At 41.4% G+C, this 23,780-nt stretch overlaps 1 protein-coding gene across 1 annotated transcript in view; it reads right to left on the reverse strand.

The window, feature by feature from the left end:
* adgra1b (adhesion G protein-coupled receptor A1b) overlaps positions 1 to 23,780 on the reverse strand; it is a 270,459-nt gene that overhangs the window by 199,711 nt on the left and 46,968 nt on the right. Inside the window, exons 3-6 of the mRNA XM_080450479.1 lie at positions 10,516 to 10,587; positions 5,489 to 5,560; positions 5,251 to 5,322; positions 4,560 to 4,723 (exon numbers count right to left, since the gene is read on the reverse strand). Coding sequence (XP_080306605.1) covers positions 4,560 to 4,723; positions 5,251 to 5,322; positions 5,489 to 5,560; positions 10,516 to 10,587 — 380 coding nt within the window. The remainder of the gene's footprint in view (positions 1 to 4,559; positions 4,724 to 5,250; positions 5,323 to 5,488; positions 5,561 to 10,515; positions 10,588 to 23,780) is intronic.

A 23,780-nucleotide genomic window follows, 5' to 3' on the forward strand; every position in this document is an offset into this window, starting at 1 on the left:
AGACAAAGGGAACACACTTCTATATCTCCTACTACAGCATGGTTCCCCAATAGGCGGCCCGCGGGCCATTTGCGGACCGCGAGGAGCAACTGTTCGGCCCGCACCAGCCCCTGCCAAAAGAATTAAAAAACAACAAACAGCTGATGCTCGTTGACGCTCGTTAATGCATCAAGGAAGGCAATTATGTGTCTGCAACTGTCAAATAGGTAAGCCAAAGCTTTTTTTTTACATCTGTCTTTTTCTTATTTGTTTTTACGGTTAAGCATTAACCATTAGTATTAACTGGTTAAGACATAATTTGGCCCTTGGGGAAAACTGTCTTACAGCATGGCTCTGGCTCACAGAAAACGACATAGGAGTCAAATCTCTAAAGACGAACAGCGTGATTTCCGCTGATACATCCCATGTAAAATTACAACATTATCAGATCCTGTGCAAAATCCAATCTTGATATGATTGATATGCAGTGGTAGGAAAAGTACTCAAATGTTTTACTTAAGTAAAAGTATCAATACTGCAATGTAGAAGTACTCTGTTTACAACTAAAAGTCTGGAATTATAAAATGAGGCTAAAGTGGTTAATGTATGTTCTATAATGTAATAATTTATATCTGCAAAGTAACTAGCAGCTAAAGTTTTGAAATAATTGTGGTGGAGTTAAAGTACAATATTTGCCTCTGAGATGTAGTGGAGAAGTAAAAGTATAGACAATTGGAAATACTCCGGTAAAGTAAAAGTTCCTCAAAATTGTACTTAAGTACTGTACAGTAGGCTACTTGAGTAAATGTACTTTACACCACTGTTGATATAAGAGACTATAAGAGGTACCCCGACAAGAGAGGGAGCCATACTGCATGTAGACAGCAGCAGCCGCAAAACAACATCGCAACAAGTGGTTGTGGTGGGGCACTGTGCTGTGTCCAATCGAAGATTGGCTGTCGCCGAGCGAATAAATAAGGCATTGTAAGAGGCGGTATAGGGATCCTGGCATTCCAAGAGCCGGAAGCCCGAACGTTATCAATGTAATCCCATAATGGATGTGTTAGCCCATTGATACCTGGAACGCATCTGTGTCACTTTAGATGTCTTTGGCTATTCAAAAATAGCAGATATACAAGCTCATAGCGCGGCACCGAGTGCCGCGCTATGAGCTTGTATATCTGCTATTTTTGAAAAATCTCGAAAATATTTTTTTTGGATTTTTTTCAAAAAACTGTTAGGATTTAGAAGACATTTCTAGAATCTTCTCAGGTCTTAATGGGTTAGGAGCTGAAAGGAGGGCTCCTCGTCTCACCGCCGGAATCCACTCGTGGTTCTTTGTCCAAGGACTGCACAGAATTACCCTGTAATTGCTTTGGATTGTTCTGCGTAAATGAAAAACACACACTTAGGATTACATAGAATAATTCTACTATGTCTGCGTAGCTTTGCCTAAGTACCGTGTTGGCTGTATATCCAAAATATACACCAGAATGTATATACGGTACTGTAGTGAGGTATACTTTTTGGGGCGAAAGGGATTTTAAGGTTTCTCTGCAGACTGTTTTACATTATGTATGCGCTCGTGCACATGCACGCATGTGCACACGCACACGCACACACAACTATCCTCTGTACCCTCACCAATGATTTTCTCATTCCAGAGCAATATCCCCAGTGTGAAGCACATGTAAGGCGACCAGGGGGATGATTCTATCACAGATGAGATACAATTCCCTCATGGAGCCCAGCATATCACCATGGGGTGTGTGTGTGTGTGTGTGTGTGTGTGTGTGTGTGTGTGTGTGTGTGTGTGTGTGTGTGTGTGTGTGTGTGTGTGTGTGTGTGAGCGCGTGTGTTTGTGTGAGTGAGAGAGCGAGGTAGACAGACAGACAGACAGTCAGTCCTCTGAGCAGGGGAGAGTCTTTCCCGTAAAAAGGAGCAGACCCCTGGGCCTGTCACAGAATGTTTGAAGAAGATACTAATGACAAGAACCAAGGACTATGCTACCATGTCACCATGTCAACAAGGATGGTTATCGCCTCTTTCTCCTGCTTAATGAAGCCGTCATGATTTTCATGCTGAACGATGGAAATGTCCAAATAAATGAATTTACATGCAGACTTAATTGTGCACTGCGTATGTCGTTGGACCCCAATAAACTATGTCAGTGTTTACATCATTATTATCTTTATATTCCAATTTCCCTTCAGTGGCATGGCATGTAGCATTTAATTGACAGGTTTCCAGGTAAGCTCCCTGCTCCCAAATGAGTGCTCTGCAAGCGTGTCCATGAGGTGCTTATGTACTCGGCCAAAAAGTTACAATGCTTCACTTTTAACCCATTCAATCCGGGAACACATCTCTGTCCTTTTAGATTTCTTTGGCTATTCAAAATAGCAGATATTCAAGCTCGTACAGTAGATCTGCTATTTTTGAAAAATCATGAAAATCTGTGCAAATATATATATATATATATTTTTTAAGCGGAAATTTGTAACTCAAATCTTTGCTTCTGGGGGTCCCTGGAACTAAATATTTTACAAATGTTCGCTTTAAAAAATATATTTGAAGATTTGCACAAAATGTTCATGATTTTTTGAAAATAGCAGATCTACAAGCTCATAGCGCGGCACTCGGTGCCGCGCTATGAGCTTGTATATCTGCTATTTTTGAATAGCCAAAGAAATCTTAAAATGACACAAATGATGCTTTCCCGGTCTTAAAGGGTTAATTTTTTTTAGATTAAATTGAAAGAGTGCATGCATGGCGCCCATCTATCTCATTTCCCTAAACCCTGTCCTGGTTGTTTCTGGAGCTTATCTCGCGAACCACTGGACCGTTCAGGGGCACATCTCTTGTGCACACTGCCAATAATGCATTCTCACATAATGATTTATTTAACTTTAATTTTTATAATGGGTTCCAATGGAACTCGTCTCAGGCTGAAAGGCTTGGCCAAAATTTGGCTACATGAAGTCCAAGATCCACATGGAAACACGGCGTTCACGTGTGGATCCCAAGATCCACAAGATTATATTTTTAGAATACATTTCTTAGTGCCGAACTGAAAGTAAGTGTTTTCATTTAATGGAAGGGATAGCAGAGTCAATTCTCATTGACTTTCCCCGCCCCAAATGCTCTTGGGATATCAGAAGATTTAAAAACCAGCCACAAGCCCCCTTCTCTAACCCCTGGGCTTCTGCTTCCCTCAAAACAGACACACAATGGTCACAGTGTATCAAATGGGAACATTTGGCCAAGGGAATTCTATCTGGCAAGCTTAATGTGAAGCTATGATTTAGTATGAATTTGCCAAATGGTTCACAGCAGGTGTAGAGATAACGTATAACCTATTATCGAGATAGACCTTCTTAATCACACTTTTACTGTGCTCCCCACTTGAAATTGAAACATAAGTAAAATTAGGTTTTTAATAGTGAGTCTCAGGAGGCAGAATTAGGGCATAATTACACCATTTCATCTTCTGTTCAGCCATAAAACCTCGTTCTCCCATTTGTTTGTTGTGATATATTTCCAATACGACTTAAATTATTTTCCAGAATGATCATAAATGAAGTGGACTTATGAGACAGAAAGATCGACCTTGTCACTTGCTTTAGAAATATTCTTTAGATACTGTACGTCAAATTACACTGGCAGTGAGTGAAATTATATAATACGCACTGGCGGGTTTTCACACTTGTTTTCTTTTAACAAAAATGACATTTAACAAGATGAAATCTGTTTGTTCAAGTGAAACAAAACAGACAGATATATTAAACCATTCCCCCCCCCGTGCTGCTGGGAGAGCCCTCCGGGACCCCTGGGGAGTGCAGATTTCCCTGAGGGGATTTAGTTGACAGTTAACATTGTCTCTCTGCAGTAGCTATAGTACTACTGTACAACCTAGAAGGTACATGACACAGCGCATTTACAGCGCGCACACACACACACACACACACACACACACACACACACACACACACAGTGCAGTGTCACCTGTGTGTGTGTGTGTGTGTGTGTGTGTGTGTGTGTGTGTGTGTGTGTGTGTGTGTGTGTGTGTGTGTGTGTGTGTGTGTGTGTGTGTGTGTGTGTGTGTCACACACACACACCTCTGCTTATTATGCAAAGTTTGATCATAAACAATTAACCCACAATGATCATGCTCCAAAACTGCAATTTTGATAGAAAACTGCTATTTCTGCCTTGAATGAAGTGAATGCCTAAACCTACTGCCCATCCAGGGACCTGATGCTAATACTGATCGGTGAGCACAAAGTCTTTCGTTTTATGAATGTTTCCACTATTCCCCCCAATCAAAAAAAACACACACACACACACACACACACACACACACACACACACACACACACACACACACACACACACACACACACACACACACACACACACACACACACACACACACACACACACACACACACACACACACACACACACACACACACACACACGTTAACTCACCAAACCAAACACACCACCACATTGGGCATAGCACAGGCTCTGAGTCATTCCCACACCCCCCCCCGAGCGGTGAGAGTGCATCATCCTCTTACCACATCTGAGCTGGTGTTCTCTGAGGTTGTGGAACTCCAGGCCGTGGAGGTGGGTGGGGTACACGCACAGAGTGTCGTTCCCGATGCGGACGGAGTTGGCCCGGGCCCAGAGGAGCAACCACTCCAGCTGACAGTCACAGAACAGAGTGTCGGTACCGAGGTGCCTGATGGTGGGGGGGAAAACCGGATTCTGGTCACAAACTCTATCTCCTATCCGGGAACGCATCTCTGTCATTTTAGATTTCTTTGGCTATTCAAAAATAGCAGCTACAAGCTCTACAAGATCATAGCGCAGCGCCGAGTTTGAGCTATTTTTGAGAAAATCGTGAAAATGGGTGCAAATATATATATTTTTTAAAGTGAACATTTGTAACTCAAATCTTTGCTTCTGGGGTGGTCCCTGGAACAAAATATTTTACAAATGTTTGATGTAAAAATATATAAATTCAATGATTTGCACACATTTTTCACGATTTCTCAAAAATAGCAGATCTACAAGCTCGTAGCGCGGCACTCGGTGCCGCGCTATGAGCTTGTAGATCTGCTATTTTTGAATAGCCAAAGAAAAGAAAAAAAAATCACAGATGCGTTCCCGGTCTTAAAGGGTTAACTGTGTGTGTGTGTGTGTGTGTGTGCGTGTGTGTGTGTGTGTGTGTGTGCGCGCGCGAGCGCGTGTCTCTTTTGGTCTTACAGCACTCGGAGAACCACAAGGTGTGTGAACAGTCCTGCGGTCAGCGTGGAAAAGATATTCCCAGATAGCATCCTGCCAGAGAGAGGGAGGGAAATAAATAAATAAACAGTCTCACAAGAACTAAAAAGCCACATCATCTTGTGATGCATTACTGAAGCTGTTTTATCTCAAAATAAAACAGAATATTTTTCATACATAGCCCCAAATTGAGCATGTTTTCAATTTAGAGATTACTCACAATTTGGAGAGGCTGCCAAGATCTAGAAACATTTGAGGGGAGAGGCAGCCGATCCTGTTGTTGGATAGGTCCCTATAAGGACAAAAACAGGCAAAAACGGATTTATAGTTGAGAGATAAAGGCACTTTGTCAGAACCTATTGTTTTATATTGATATAGGAGGAGAGTTGGACTAGCAAACGGCGTGACAACATGGAAACTAAATCCTTTCTGCCATGAAAATATGTGTGCGTGTGCGTGCGTGTGTGTGTGTGTGTGTGTGTGTGTGTGTGTGCGTGTGCATTCTTATGCATATATTTCCCCAATAGTCTACATGGAGTTTGAAGATGAACTAAATGCCCAGTTTTATCTTGAACGCACCTGCTTCACTTAGTGAAAAAAAGCATTCACGGTGAAGACACCCCCAGATTCCCTCTTTCACACCAGGTGCGCTCATTTAACCCATTAAGGCCGATGAATTTTTTTTTCTGAATACTAACGCTTTAAAAAATACATATATATTCAAAGATTTGCACACATTTTCACACTTTTACAAAAATGGCAGATCTACAAGCTCGTAGCGCGGCACTCGGTGCCGCGCTACGAGCTTGTAGATCTGCCATTTTTGAATAGCCCAAAGAAATCGCAAAAATGACATACAGACGGCGTTCCCGGTCTTAAAGGGTTAATGATGGCCTGCCCTACACCCTCATAGAGTCACGACCCGATTCAGAGCCTCTACAGCTGAGAAGGCCTGTTTTAAATCGAGGGCTATTAAACCTCCGCCACGCCAGGGTGTTAACGCCCAACCGGGGAGCCTTTAAATGAGCGCACTCGTTGACAGTCAAGACAGTGTATAACGTAAGGCGTAATTCATCACAGAAGTGGCTCTACTGTACACATCACTTACTTACTTTGTACATAGTGGTATTTTTTTCTCTGTATTTTTATGTTGATATTTGAACTGTTTGGTTGCTACTATGTCTATGAAATTAATACCAAGGACCCCAACGGAAACAAATCCGCAAGGACTTTTTTGGTCGGACCTTTTAGACAAAAGTATTATAAATGTAACTGTGTTGTTTTACATTCTTTTGCCTAATAAAAATTTCAAAAACAGTACCAACCAGTGTTGCCAGATTATGTGAGAGAAACAAGCAATCAGGTCTAGGAAAACCAGCCCAAATGAAGCGACTATGGGCCACATGAGCACTTTAACATATACATCAGCTATTTGAAAATAGCAGATCTACAAGCTCGCGATGCGACGCGTTGTGAGCTTGTAGATCGTCTATTTTCAAATAAAATCTTGCGGGGAAATTATAATAAGCAGATCTGGCAACCCTGGTACCAACTCAAGAAAGTGGTCTTATTTGCTCTTTCAAGTTGTTCTGAGAGATGTCACTAAAATGGTCCCAAGTTTAAGCTATTGCAACCCTGATCTTTAGTAAAGTTTTACCTCTCAAATACTTTAACTGTTAGCTTGTGTGCACAAGCACACATACTGCACAGCAGTGGCTCTCAAACTTGTTCATGTCAAGGACCCCCAAATTGACACTTATTAGCCCGCGGACCCCCATTTGAAAAGACATGCCAGGGGCAGGGACCCCCCTAAGAGAAGATTTTTTAACGGCTCTCGCAGTGACTCTCAACCGTTTTAATTTCAAGGACCCCCCGTTTGACATGCATTAGGGCTATGGACCCCCATTTAATGGCATTTCTATCTCTGGGACCCCAATATCGTAAAATCAATGTTAATGTAACTCTGAGAGGGTACAAATGGAACCAAATGGACCCATCAGGGTCCCCGGACCCCACTTTGTAGAACCAACGCCGCACAGTTAACATACATGTGCTGCAAAATGCGGAGGGTTTTCTCCAATGCGAGTGCCGTCCCGTCCGTGGCAGCGTGCCCTTAGCGCTCTGTAATTAAAGAGCCTGCTTTGCTGCTGGAGCAGCTGGGGGAAAATAAGCAGAGCACTGGAGTAATCACCGGTTGGGGAGCACTTAAATTAGCACTCGGCTGCTCCCAGAGCCTGGCACTGCACGCGCCCTGAATCAGCCCCGCCGCTAGAACTTGCCGGCTGGATGGCCGGCTGGCTGGCTGGCTGGCTGGATGGCTGGCTGGCCCCGGCCGGCTGCATCTCTCCTCCACCACCACCCACCAGCCCAAAACCCTCCCCTCTATCAGGGTGCAATCATAGTCTCTCACTCTGCAGGGCACCGCACATCTCAAGACTCTCAACATGCTGAGTATACGCATCCGGGAAAAAAAGTCAATGTAAAAGCTTTGCCACATGCTGCTCTATTAAGCCGTTCAATCCGGGAACGCGTCCGTCTGTGTCATTTTTAAAATTTCTTTAGCTATTCGAAAATAGCAGATCTCGTGGCGTGGCACCAAGTGCCGCGCCACGAGCTTGTAGATCTGCTAATTTTGAAAAATTGTGAACATTTGAGCAAATATTTTGAATATATATATATTTTAAAGCGAACATTTGTAAAAAATTGTTCCGAGGACCTCTAGAAGCAAAGATTTGAGTTACAAACGTTCGCTTTAAAAATATATAAATTCAAAGATTATTTTTTTCAAAAATAGCAGATCTACAAGCTCATAGCGCGGCACTCGGTGCCGCGCTATGAGCTTGTAGATCTGCTATTCTTGAATAGCCCAAAAAGTATAAAATAATGGTTATAGCTCAAATCTTAAAATGACACACAGATGTGTTCCCGGTCTTAATGAGTTAACCACGGTTTCAAAGCCAAGTCAAGATTTTTGTGCATCTTCCAAGATCAACTCTCTATTATGTGCACGTGTGTGCATTAAAGTATGTGCACGTGGGTGCATTATGTGCATGTGTGTGCGTCATGAAAGTGAGCTCTTCTGTCTTCGGGGAGGTAAACGATTATAGGAACCTTCTGCCGATTTTCACAAACATGGTGGACATACTTCCACTTTGTAGGGTATAGTTGTTGTTGTTTTTATCACCATTACCGGCAGTGCTTGTCACCTCCAATTCTGTCTGCAATCACTTATTCTGACACACGCGTGTATTTCAGTTCCTGTTCTCAGACGACTGCTTGACTATAAAATGTAATTTGCTCGAGGGTAGACCGGAGGAATTATTGTTAGAACTGTCTAGCCGGTTAGTATTTTTGATCAAAATACTTTCATCGTCGTTATCTGACAACAGGAACTGAAAGATGTGCCACCTGTACTGTATTGGAACTTAAGCTACGGGCGGCCGTAGTTTAGAGACTTAGATCGCCGAGTAACCAGAAGGTCATCGGTCTGCCTCCTGGCAGTGGTGTAAAGTAACTAAGTACATGTACTCAAGTACTGTCCTTAAGTACAATTTTGAGGTAATTTTGCTTTACTAGAGTATTTCAAAATTTCTGTACTTTTACATCTACTCCACTACATCTCAGAGGCAAATATTGCACTTTTACACCACTACAATTATTTGAAAACTTTAGTTACTAGTTACTTTGCAATCATCAATTATTATATTACTAGTCCAACCCGGTCGACGCATCCGTGGGGGGGATATGCACACATGATCTGGCAACCCGGGAGGCAGTTCGTCCCATAGCTCGCGGGGCCATCGCACAGCTGGGCAGCCCCGTAACCATGGCGATGGCCTCACCACCCTACCTACCTACAGTACCTACCACTACAGAGCATTGGCAAATTATAGGAGGATAAAACATACATTAACCACTTTAGCCCTATTTTATACCTAGGCTCTTTGAAAATAGCCGATGTACAAGCTCACAACGCGTCGCATCGCGACGCGTTGTGAGCTTGTAGATCTGCTATTTTCAAACATTTTAGAACTTTTACTTTTGGTACTTTATGTACATTTTGATACCAATACTTTTGCATTTTTACTGAAGTAAATGTTTAATTCCGGACTTTTACTTGTAACGGAGTATTTCAACATTGCAGTATCGATACTTTCACTAAAGTAAACAACTTTAAACTAAAAGTAGAGTACTTTTTCTACCACTGCCTCCTGGCACGCCTATAGCGTCCCTGAGCACGACACTTAAAGGGGAATACCACTCATTTTCAACATTGGACTATGTCTTTAACAACACATTGACTGCCAGAGTTTATTCATAATGTACTCACCCCTGTGCCAGCAATTTGCGTGTTTTTTTATTTTTTTGTTTTGTAATTTTTAATTCAAATACATTCTCTGATTGTGTTGTCAAGCACCTACGATTGTTCCACCAGTAGAGAGCAGCACGTCCACACATTGATCACCTCGCTCGCCCCCTCCCAAACAGGCCCACGTCATATCCGGTCATTCAAAGGATGTAACGTTTTCGACAATTCCCGGCCCGCTGATCGGCCTGAAAACGATGTGATACACTACGACGATGACTGTTAGTCACCCGGACCAAAGAAAATAGAAGTTGAGCTGTCCGTTCGTTTTTTATACCGTGTGAAAAAAATTGTTTTTCCTTATTCTGGCCGAAAATCACCGGAGAAAAACAACGTGACCCGGAAATGATTTTTTTTTTTACATCCGGCTCCGGATGAGTGTGACGTAAGTGGAAAACGAAAGTGTTGATGAGAAATAAACAGGACTGTGCGATCACAGATTAAACAAGGAAAATTCAAAAGAACGCATCAATGCGTTCTTTGGAATCCTGGCACTCAAGCGATGGATTTGAAAGAACGCATCGATGCGATCTTGGCACTGTATGTGTTAAAACACCTTAGAACTGTTGTGTGGAAATAAGAACTCCCCCCCCCTTCTATGTTGCCTAGAACTGGATAATTGATTGAGGTCATGTGATCAGTGACATACGCAGGGTGTGCTTTTGCTCCGCCCCCTCAGCCAAAAGTACACCTATCTAGTTCAATGTGGAAAATGAGTGGTATTCCCCTTTAACCCCTAAAATCTGTACCCTATACCAAGTTGAAGGTGAAGTAAGGTGACCATGCTTGTGAAAAAAGGTCTATTTAGCTAAAAGCGTGTCTTTAACATCCTTACATAATGTCCGAGAGAAGGCCATTACCACACACTGCATAATACTCACAGTCTCCTCAGCGCCAGCAGACCACGGAAAGCCCCGGGCTCCACTGTACTTATCAAATTATTCTTCAGATCCCTGGAGGAGATGGAGAGAGAGAAACAGACCATGATGGAGAGAAAGAGAGAGACGGTAAAGAGAAAGTGAGAAAGTGAGAAAGAAAGACAGATAGAGGGAAAGAAAGAAAAAGGGAGAAGTCATTCATAAGTTATCTATCTATATACTGATATATCTTCCTTCTTTAATGTTTTTTTCACTGAATTCACTGAACCGGTGATTAAGCTGACGATGAAACCGAGATGCAAACACAGGCGTACGGTACAAGGAAATGTGATTCATTCAAAACGTGTACGAAGGCCTTTCTATCATCGACAGACTGCAGTACAGTTGAGTTGACGGGGCAGAAGGAATAAAATAGTTTTCCCCCGTGTTTCAAGCCACTAGAGCGAGGTTTTAGGGAAGCAAATAGCTGTAGTGGAATTTCCACTAAGTAAGTTGGTAATGATTTATGTGCCAATTTACAGTATACTATATACCCTTTTTTTGTCCGTGCTCACATCTCGTTAAGGGGGAGACGCTGCGATTGTAATTCAGCAGAGAGAATAACACACAGACATAACATCCTCAGGAGGAACACCTGCTAGCTGGACAGCACAGTCCGTTTCCTGCATGCCAAGACGCCACATCTAGCCACACACACACACACACACACACACACACACACACACACACACACACACACACACACACACACACACACACACACACACACACACACACACACACACACACACACACACACACACACACACACACACACACACACGTATTACCTTACTTGTGAGGACATCAACATTTTAGGAAGCCGATTTTATGATTGATTTATGATTTTTGGGGGCATTTTTAACCGCAAGTCTAAAGCCGGAAAATAGCAGATCTACAAGCTCGATCTACAAGCTGTGAGCTTGTAGATCGGCTATTTTCCGGTGTTTGACACACGCCGCACAACTAAGTATGAAATAGGGAAGAATCTACAACCCCGACCCCTAAACCTAACCTCTAAATGTATAATCCTAACCTCAACCTGAATCTTGTTCTAATTGTAAATGTATCTCTAGAAATTTTTACAAAAAACAACAATTTTCCCGTGAGGACCAGGACAATGGTCCTCACAAGTATAGTAATACAAACACACACACACACACACACGCACACGCACACGCACACGCACACACACGCGAGCTAGCTACTAAAAATGGATCTCAGAGAAATCTCATCTCTGGTTTTCTCTGCAGGCCAAAGAAAACTTCCTCAGATTGTGTCCCCGGTTTCCTTTAAACTCGGGTCTGTCGGGGGGGTGTGATGAGAATCAGAAGGAGCAGAGCATAGCACTGGATCCGTCCAAAAACGTGAAACAGCAACAATACAGTTACACAACTGGAGAACCATGTGTTCTCCGGGCTACGCAGTCAGTCGCACGGGCCAAACCAGGGCCAGCCAAAAGAAACAATATGAGACCAATAGGACTATCAGCACCGTAGCCTTTTATTCCCCCAAAGTGAGCATTAAAGAAACACTAGAGCTCTTTTTATTTGCAAAGAGGGACTTCTTTGGTGTTGAAAATGATCTCTTTTAAGCTCAACTGAGAAGATGCCAGATAATTCCCATGGATATAAACAGTCCAAAACTTATGAATGTAGTAACTTGCGATCACAGAATAAATCCAATAAAAAGATTTTACTGTGCATGCAATATTTCCTCTTGAGAGCATCAACTACTTTTTTCAAGACGTTTAGATCTACATAAAGCCACGACACTGGTTGTTTCACTGTAACTGTGGCTAATTTGGTCGATGTTATAAGCATTAGTTACACACGGGGGATGAGCCGTCATTACAGGCAGATAAATGACTGCTGTCCATGTTTAATGGTCTGTGTCTCGTGTTAAATAGTTTGACCCCACAGTTAAGACATACTTTGTCAGCGTTTGAACTCCACAACGCACCCCTTCACCTCGGTCAGTGGTTCTCAAACGGCGGGCCAGGGCCCACCGGTGTGGCCACGAGGATGTTGCAAGTGGGTCCCCAAATAATTGGCAAAACACTAAGATTTTTAATAAAGATAAATAATAATGTAAAAAAAAAATGTCATTTTTGCTTTAAAACCTTTAAAAATTCAGGTAAAAAAATCTTTACAAATGCTTGTTTTTTGTTTACATAATAATGTAAACAAAATAAATCATTTTTGCTTTAAAACCTTTAAAAAATGGTTTTCATTGTGATGTTGGTCCCATTAATCCAAGCCGGAATACAATGGATTGTTAAAGTAAACCTCTGAAAATGTACCTCGAGTATAAATATATGTATACATTTTAATTTAAGTGTTTACCACTAAACTCTATACTTCATTGTCCGGAGTCCCCCAGGGGTCTATTACTAGGGCCCCATCTTTCTTTCCCTCTACACCAAATCTCTTAGCCGCTTCATTCACATTTCCCCTCACACGTTCACTTGCACAGAGCCGCTAAAAAACAGACACTGTACGTCTACAGTACAGTACAGCGCTGGGTGGTCCAGAACAAATGGCACGGTAAGTTTTCACATTCTTGGCCCTTTCCTTCATCTGTTCCTTGAAAGAATGTCCCCTCAGTGTTTAAGGTTCAAACCTCAACACCTGGACTCACAGACCAGACTGGACTATATTCCGCTGACTTCCACGATCGGTATCACTAACGGGACTTCCCTCAGATTTCCTTTTGCAATCCTTCATTCATGCAGGAAAACGTGACTCGACGCCTCAGAAGGCGGTCGGCCGGAGGTGGTGGTCGTTTTGACTGAATTGACCGACTGACCTCGCGGTCTCATGCGGCTCGGGATGCGTTCTTCCTCTTTTGTCTCCTATACTCTCGTCCGATGTTAAGTCTTTGATCGTGTACAGTACGGTTTATACTATGAAAGAGTAGGTGGATGTCAAACGGTCCTCCGTCTCGCCCGCAGCACCTTCTCCCTTTCATCCTGAACCCGTCGAGCCGCTCTACGAAAGTGTTGCTGTGCTCTGGAGCCTCTGGATTAGCTTAACCCATTGAGACCAGGAACGCATCTGTGTCATTTTTTGATTTCTTTGGCTATTGAAAAATCTTGACAATGTGTGCAAATCTTTGAATACATTTTTAACTAAAATCTTTGCTTCTGGGGGTCCATGGAACAAAATATTTTCAGATGGGGGTCCACGGCCAAATACATATGATTTTGGGAGGTCCTTGACATGAAAAAGTTTAAGAACCACTGATATATAGTTATAACATAAGGAAAAAAGAGAAAAAAAAGAAAAACTGTTAGGATTTAGAAGACATTTGTTGCAAAAGCAAAGATTTGAGTTACAAGATTTTCACGATTTTTCAAAATTAGCAGATCTACAAGCTCATAGTGCAGCACTCGGTGCAGCGCTATGAGCTTGTAGATCTGCAATTTTTTGAATCGCCAAAGACATCTAAAATGACAGAGATGAGTTCCCGGCTTGAATGGATTAAAGCCATGCTGAACTTTGGTAAAACCTTGGGTTGAACCGCCTCGGCATGATGTAACTGCAAGCAATCAAGATCATCCTTTATTTGTGGCTTCTGTGCTCTGTGTGGTCAAGACAAACGTTAAGTAGCAAATTCCATCCAAATCATGATTTAAGCACATAAATGCAAGCAAAGCTGATTCTGCCAATATTATATATTTATATATAAGACCTGGTATGTAATTTCGGGGCAGTGAAATTGCTGCATTGATGTTACACTTGACAGAAGTTCTCTAGCGCAACCAAAATGTATGGGTCACCCATGCAATGTCGGTCTGACACGAGTGATGACAGATTGACAGTGCCTCCAGTGGGCAAAATAGAGAAAAATAGAACATACCAGGACCCCCTTTTAATTATACATTGGCACAATCTGCTTCCAATTAAACACTACATCAGCTCAACCTCTAATTAGATCACACCTACAGTATGTGACTGAAAAAACACGCTAATTAGTTGAATCAGTCGTAGCGTTTGGTTGTAATGAACACTTGCAAAGCCGTACACCCTTAATGATTGGACACAATTGATTCAGTTGGAATGACACAACCGCGCCCCTCCCAACAGTACAGGCCTATTTGAATAGTCTCTAACTTATTCTATACATTTTTGGCTCAGTCCATTCATTGGCATTGTGTGGTGGCCCAAAATCAGTGGCGGAAAAAATACAATTTTTTTTTACTTAAGGAAAAGTATCAATACTGCAATGTAGAAGTACACTAGAGTAAAAGTCTGGAATTCAAAATTTACTTGAGTAAACGTACAAAAGTATTGGTGTCAAAATGTACTAAAAGTAGAAAGTACTTATTATGCAGAATGTCCCATTTCAAGTTTTCAAATGTAAACAAATCTTTTGAAAATAGCAGATCTACAAGCTCACAATGCGACGCATTGTTAGCTTGTAGATCGGCTATTTTCAAATGGCCGAAATGTATATAGGCATAGGGCTGAAGTGGTTAATGTATGTTTTGTAATCAAAATCTACAAAGTAGTAACTTTAGTTTTCAAATAATAATGAGTAAAAGCACAATATTTGCCTCTGAGATGTAGTGGAGTAGAAGTAAACGTTTTGGGAAATGGAAATACTCAAGTAAAGTACAAATACCTTAAAATTTTTACTTAAGTACAGTACTTAAGTAAATGTACTTAGTTACTTTACACCACTGCCCACACAATGTCAAGAAATGTGCTCCAAATGCACAAACAAAACACAATATACAAACCAAAGCGGAAACATTCTCTCAAGAGAAAGGGGTTGGGTGTGCTAATACTGTCCTATATAAAAATGTTAGTTTGATAAATAGAATGGTTGTTTCTTATTTATTTGGTTGGACCACAGGAGCCAGCCTTATAAACGCTAACGTCTCTGACTGAGTCCCTCGCTGCCTGATGAAGTTACAGCGTATGAAAGCCAGCTGGCCAAACAACAAATCAGCCCCAGTGTCAGAGCAACCGTCCCTCCAGGCTCTTGCTTTCCATGAATTAAAAGAAAGTGATTCGGAACCCTTTAAAAGGTGCCGCTGGAAAATGTCCATTGTGTTGTGATCACGTTTGCATTGATTCTGTATTTGCAAGTGGTAACCATTAATTTGTTTAAGCTATTTTGTAGGCTATGGCATGTTTCAAATCTGTGTGTATGGTGGTCTTTTGCATACTTAGCATTCAACTGGTTTAAAATAAACAAAAGAAATAGGTGCATTATTTTACACTATTCAAAAATAGCAGATATACAAGCTCATAGCGCGGCACCGAGTGCCGCGCTATGAGCTTGTAAATCTGCTATTTTTGAAAAATGGAGAAAATGTGTGCAAATTAATATATTTATATTCTTATAAAGCGAACATTTTTTACTCAAATCTTTGCTTCTGGGGGTCCCTGGAACAACATATTTTGAGATGGGGGTCGTGATATTTTGGGGGTCCTTGACATGAAAAGGTTTGAGAACCACTGATATAGAAACATACGTTTTAAAGAATACTGTTGGGATTTAGAAGACATTAGTAAGAATCGGCCACAGGTCTTAATGGGTAAAATAATGCCTACTGTACAGTTCTGGTAATGTGCCGAGACTCTGGCCCATGGCACATTATTCAAACAGATCAATCCTATACACTCTAACATCTTGCCTCCCCTTATTTTGGCATTCCTCTGAATCAGAATTCAGACAGGTGGTATTTGCCCCATGGAAGAATGCAGTAACTGACTGAATGGGCAATCACAGCAACTTATTTGAAAGGCAGTTTAGTATGCCTCTCTGTGATTATCATGACTGCAGTCTACAGTAACTGAACTCTATCCTGGTGTTATCCCAGCCATGTCCCACCCATGTGCTGCTCAAATAGGATAAAACCAACTGCAAGCAATGTACAACCACTATTTAACTCATGATGTACAGAAAGGCAGGATGGAGGTTCACCAGAATGAATACGTCTTCCTGTTTCCTGAGAGGCATGTCACAGACACACATGCACACGCGCACGCACGCACACGCACACGCACACACACACACACACACACACACACACACGTGGGAAAAGTACTCAAATGTTTTACTTAAGAAAAAGTATCAATACTGCAATGTAGGAGTACTCCGTTACAAGTATAAGTCCGGAATTCAATACTGTCCTGAGTAAAAGTAAAACAATATTGGTATCAAAATGTACTTTAAGTACCAAAAGTAATAGCACTAAATGTTTGAAAATAGCAGATCTACAAGCTCACAACGTGTTGTGAGCTTGTAGATCGGCTATTTTCAAATAGCCTGTGTATAAAACAGAGCTAAAGTGTTTAATGTATGTTTTATAACGTAATAATTTATATCTGCAAAGTAACTAAAGTTTTCAAATAATTGTAGTGGAGTAAAAGTTCAATATTTGCCTCTGAGATGTAATGGAGTAGAAGTAAAAGTATAGACAATTGGAAATACTCCAGTAAAGTAAAAGTACCTCAAAATTGTACTTAAGTAGTAAGTACAGTACTTGAGTAAATGTACTCAGTTACTTTACACCACTGACACACACACACACACACACACACACACACACACACACACACACACACACACACACACACACACACACACACACACACACACACACACACACACACACACACACACACACACACACACACACACACACACACACACACACACACACTCAAAAGAGACACACACATACAAACAAATGACAGCTTGCTTCAGTACCTTGGGCAGAAGAAGCATGGCCCTATCCAGGCCACTGTAGGTACAGCTGGAGAAGCTCAAACGAGATAAATGTTTAAACAATAACCATTTTCCTCTCTCCCCGGGTCCCGTGTGTTTGAAGAACGCCAGGGAGAGTGGAGCATAGACTCCACCAAGAGAGCATAAACTCCACCATTTGTGGTTCATGTTTGAAAAGCTACTGAAGTGGCTCCCAATTAATTCCCCCGTGCTGTATATCTTCCACCGCTGAAGTTCTCTCGGGCCGTGTGACCCGGACTATGTCAGAGCGTTCACCGTATGACACTAATGGGTGGATTCATCTTCAGGGGTTTGGCTGCTCACGCCTGATTTATATACTTGCACAAAAAATCTACAGTATCTAAAGTACAATATTTGGATCCGAGATGTAGTGGAGTAGAAGTAAAAGTATTGGAAATTGGAAATACTCAAGTAAAGTACAAATACCTCAAAATTATACTTAAGTACAGTACTTGAGTACATGTACTTAGTTACTTTCCAACACTGGACGTACGTACACACACACACACACACACACACACACACACACACACACACACACACACACACACACACACACACACACACACACAGGGGGACATCGACTGGACCACACACACGCTTCAGGCACAGCCCCACAGACAGAAAGCAGCATTTGATCATAAATCTCACTCAACAAACTGCTGATGTTGTTATCAAAGTACAGCATTCGACACGACGCCGCCTTCCACGTGAAGCACATGAGCAAACACAAAAGCTGAAAGAAAAACAGAGCAGTTGCTCGAGGTCCAAACTGCAACGTGACCCGCACCGAAACAGATTCATACAAATGCCTTTAACCACTTTAAAACGATAGTCCACCCAAAACAAATACAGCATTTTTTTCTATTTTTCTATTAGTCACCCCATGGAGACTTGAATTCATGGATATGTTTTTGTTTTCGTCGCATTCCTAAGCCAACAATTTAATGACCAGCGGACCGGTTGGCAGCGATTCCGGTATAGGAGACACAAAGGAGACTCTTTGTGTCTCCTACCGGAACCGCTGCCGGTCAACAAATTATCGGCTTAGGAATGCGACAAAAACAAAAAAATATCCAATAATTCAAGTCTCCATGGGATGACTAATCGATAAGACAAAAAGTCATTTTGGGGGTGAACTATCCCTTTAACTTTGCGACGTGTTGTTATTTTTGCCGAATGTTCGCCCCCAGAATAAGGACGCTATAGTGTTCAAGTGGTTAAACTTAATTTCGCTGGGGACCCCCTGGTACTCTCTCAAGGACCACTGGTGGTCCCTGGACCACTGGTTGAGAACCACTGATGTATTTAATCATATGTACAGTAGGGCATTAACGAATAGTGATTTATGATATTAGAATTATTCGACCCAAAAGTATTCGAATAGTCGATTATTCGGTTTGATTATAAAAAATTAAAATTATTATTATTATTATTTTATTTTTTTTCAATGGCATTGATGACTCGACTCAAGGAATGCGAGTTGACGTCACACCAGAGCTCACAGCTTCGTGTCTGCTCTAGAAAAGCCACTAAAAAAAAAAAATCTTAAAAAAATCGTTAAAAAAAAATGCTTTTTTTTTTTCTTTTTTTTTTTTTTCGAATAGTCGAATAGTGGTTTGATAGTCGAATAGTCGGTTTGATATTCGAATATTCGACTATTCTGTGAATGCCCTAATGTACAGTAATGACATGACATGATGACATGTACTAGCACTTTGAGATTTGGTTCAAATATAAAGTGCGTTACAAATAAAGTGTATTATTATGTACTGTACATTCTTCTGTTGTATGACTTCTACAAAAAGAAAATTCCATTGCTGTTCAATGTGTTGGTGGTGGATGGATGCACTGTATGCCCCGTAAACAAGAGGAATCTTGTTGTTTTGTGGACGGCAGCCAAGTCCCACAGTGTGTCAGAGGACGAATATCCAGGTCAGAGCAGTGAGAGCGAGCCCCACACACACACACACACACACACACACACACACACACACACACACACACACACACACACACACACACACACACACACACACACACACACACACACACACACACACACACACACACACACACACACACACACACACACACACACACACACACACACACACACACACACACACACACAGTGAGGGGGAGGGAGGGAGAGAGAGACAGAGAGAGAGGAGGAAGAGAAAGAAAGGATAGGACAGGACAGTGGACCGTGCCCACAGAGTAGAATGCAACAAGAGAGCAAGAATTACAGAGACAATCGCTGCAAAGACAGAGATATAAACTAGGGCAGAGAGAGAGAGAGAGAGAGAGAGAGACAAACAGAAAGAAACAGACAGACAGACATGCAGACAAAGAGACACAGATACAGAGGGATGGGGAGGTAGATCAAGACAGACATTAACAAAAATTTAGAGAGAGAGAGAGAGAGAGAGAGAGAGAGAGAGGGGGGGATAGTGAAGGAAGGAAGAGAAGAGACTAATGAGTAGATAGAGCAGTCTGAGATGGTGAGAAAAGGCCAGAGTGTGACAGACTGGGAGTCAACTCTCTGCTCTCTCCCTTTCCTCACGGTGTCACATGACCACAATCCATCTTATCACTGTTAGCACCCAATCCTCCCTTTACCCCGACCATCTCAGCCTATACCAACACTGGGGCATGAAGGGTGCTGATTTATACTTATACTTTATACTAGTTACTTAGTTGCAGTGGTGTAAAGTAACTAAGTACATTTACTCAAGTACTGTACTTAAGTACAATTGTTAGGTACTCTTACTTTACTGGAGTATTTTCAATTTTCTATACTTTTACTCATACTCCACTACATCTCAGAGGCAAATATTGTACTTTTACTCCACTACAATTATTTGAAAACTTTAGTTACTAGTTACTTTGCAGATATAAATGACTACATTATAAAACATACATTAACCACTTTAGCCCTATTTTATACCTGGGCTATTTGAAAATAGCCAATCTACAAGCTTGATGCGACGCGTTGTGAGCTTGCAGATCGGCTATTTTCAAACATTTTAGTACTTTTACTTTTGGTACTTTAAAGTAATACTAGGTAACGTTTTCAACAAAACTAAAGTTAAATTGTATATCTTTTGCGAGTGGCAAAAGTTTCACAACACCCACTCCGTGAATTTCACCCCCGGAAGCCTTTTATTTATATATTTTCTATTGAACGTGTACGGGGGGGACTTTCCCGGGAAAATGACGTTCCTGGCCAACGTCATGACGTCGTGGCCGACGTCCTCAGGAACTACCGCAACGGTTTCCTGTTTGGCCAGGAACTACCGCGCTATTAACAAAAAGGAACCTCACGCTGATTTTAAGATAATGTAGGATTGGAAGATCGAAAAAGAACAGAAAAAGAAAGCACAGCTCATGGTAACTAATGCTCCACTGGCTAAGAGAAACGATCCGTAGATAGTATAAAACAATTAAAAGATCGCTTTTTGAAACGCTTCCGGCTTCCGGTGAAAACGAATGGAATTCTGGGTAATCGAGGACTAGGGAAATTGTATGCAGTGACGGTAGTGACCAGCAGAGGTTGCTAAAAATCGTTATTTGTGATTCTGCATTGTACAACTTTAAGTACATTGTACTTTTACTCAAGTCAATTTTGAATTCCAGACTTTTACTTGCAACAGAGCACTTCTACATTGCGGTATTGATACTTTTACTTAAGTAAAACATTTGAGTACTTTTTCCACCACTGTTCAGAATTGGACCGGTGTCGCTTAGCGGAAATAGCCGGTCTACAAGCTCACAGCGCGCCGCAGCAGCCACGCGACACAGCACAGCACACAACGATGTAGAAATCAAGCCTTTTAGACAAGCTCGTTATAGGCACTGCACACACATATTGACAAGTAGTCCATGTTGATGGTCTGGAGACATGAATATTTATGGCTCAATTTGTGCTCGCTTTGAGGGAATGTCCCCGTCAAGACGCCGCAAACGGGACCAAATGCTCATTATGAAGGATAACCACCTACTGTTGGATTGTAGAATAAATATGCTTTGAAATCTCATTCACGTGGGGGGGGGGGGTGTCGTCGTTAGACGGCACGGTCCAAATAATCCATTAAAACCGGGAACTCATCCGTTGTCATTTTAAGATTTCTTTGGCTATTCAAAAATAGCAGATCTACAAGCTCATAGCGCGGCACCGAGTGCCGCGCTATGAGCTTGTAGATCTGCTATTTTTTAAGAAAGAAAATTGTGAAAACGGGTGCAAATCTTTGAATATATATATTTTTAAAGCGAACATTTGTAACTCAAATCTTTGGAACAAAATATTTTACAAATGTTTGCTTTAAAAAATATATATCATGATTTTTCAAAAATAGCAGATCTACAAGCTCATCTATGAGCTTGTATATCTGCTATTTTTGATTAGCCAAATAAATCTTAAAATGACACAGATGCGTTCCCGGCCTTAATGGATTAAACAGCAATGTGTGTATGCGTTGTGACAGACAGGCTCGTAACCATGGCGCTGCCAAAGCATTAGAAAGGAAAAGGCCTTGCATTATATGAATTAACAAGCAAGATGTACCGCATAATCACATAGCCCACTGGAAATGGTCAACAAACTCTGTAATGTAAAAAAAAAAGACGGGTTGATTTTTGTTTATAAATATTTAGGGCATGCTTAGAAATCAGTTTAAATCATCCAGTGCTTTTTAAAGAGTGGAGTCTCTCCGCGCCAACTCCGGGCCTCCACAATCTGTTTCCCTTCTGGTGGCGGCGATTAGGCATTTCTGAAGAATATCTGCTGGAGTGCAATTTATTCCTGGCAGCTTGATGAGCGATGTTTAGAACGCTTTAGAGGGTTTTTTTTTTAAACTTGTGGAGGAACGCAAAACTGGGAGAGAAGATGACACTTATTTACCAATGCAACTTGACTGGAAGGTTCCAAAAGCACGCGGGCGCACACACGCACACACACACGCACACACGCTCTTGTGTGTGCGTATCTGTGTCTGTATCTTTTCATTGGTTAAAAGGTAGGGTAAGTGATTTACTTTTGTTAAAATAAGTGTTAAATAGCTCTACATTCTGATAGTACTCATTGCTATAGTGTTTGTTCAGTAAAAGGAGTCTCCTATGTCTCTCCAGCTCTTTATTAAACAGAAGATGCATTTTCAGTGCATCTCCTGATTGGCTTAAATGTTGTCACCGACCTGAAAATGCATTTATATTCCGTCTACTAAAGAGCTGGAGAGACCCCTGTGACCGAACAAAGGCTTTCTAGCAATGATTACAATCAGAATATAGTACTTTAACCTTTTAACAAAAAAATATATATACATATATATATCACTTACCCTATACCTTTAAATATTTATTTATAAAACACACAGACTGACTTAATCACTTCCAACATGGCGTCCCTATTTTGGGGCATTTCATAGTTTTCAAAAACAGTGAAAATAAATCTACAGTATAGCCTATAAAAGATTAAATATGGAGGTACAAGGCTTCTGCCCGACAGAGACGAAATACGACCCCTAGTTCAGAACCACTGATCTTTGCTCCATGCAAATCACTCCCGTCAGAGAACACAAAAGGTCAAGGACCAAGCGAAGGAGATTCTTTCTCAGAGATTCCTTTGATATTATTCTTAGGATTTTATTTTATTGTATTGAAATAAGACAAGAGAAAACAACTTCCAAGTTTAAAATGTATCTCCAACAATCAATCAACTGGCTATAATAGATAATGGTTGAACATTCCTGTTGAATTGTTGAACTGTATCATTTTTCCACCGTTCCACCAGCGGCGGCTACTTGAAGAAGTAGTTATCTCTCTCGCTTTCTTTTTTTGGGAGTCAATGAAAAGCACACTTGATGAATAGCCTTGAGCACCAGAGCCCTGACATCAGAGCAGCACTAAAGGGAAAAAACGAAGAGGAGGTCTTTGTCTCCTCCGTTTCTCCCAATCTCACTCAGTAAATCAGCCACGATCATGTTGCTCACACGGAGAAGGCTTGATTTATACTCCAGAACTGATTTATATGGCTGCAAATATTGATTATTTTCTCACCAATTATTCTATTGATTACTTTTTTACGATTAATAGAATAACCGAGAAGCACGTGGCTCACCTGGTGGAGCGCCATACTGTACCATTAATCCATTAAGAACGGGAACGCATCTGTGTAATTTTTTTTATTTCTTTTGGGCTATTCAAAAATAGCAGATCTACAAGCTCGTGCCGTGCCATGAGCTTGTAGATCTGCTATTTTTGAAAAATCGTAAAAATGTGCGCAAATCTTTGAATATGTATTTTTTTTAAGCGAACATTCTTTACTCAAATCTTTGCTTCTGGGGGGGTCCCTGGAACAACACATTTTGAGATGGGGGTCCGTGGCCAAATACGTATCATTTTGGGGGTCCTTGACATGAACAAAGTTTGAGGACCACTGATAGCAGCAAAGACCCAGAAGCAAA

This window comes from Gymnoscopelus braueri (assembly GCF_963280865.1).
Source record: "Gymnoscopelus braueri genome assembly, chromosome: 14".
NCBI lineage: Eukaryota > Metazoa > Chordata > Actinopteri > Myctophiformes > Myctophidae > Gymnoscopelus > Gymnoscopelus braueri.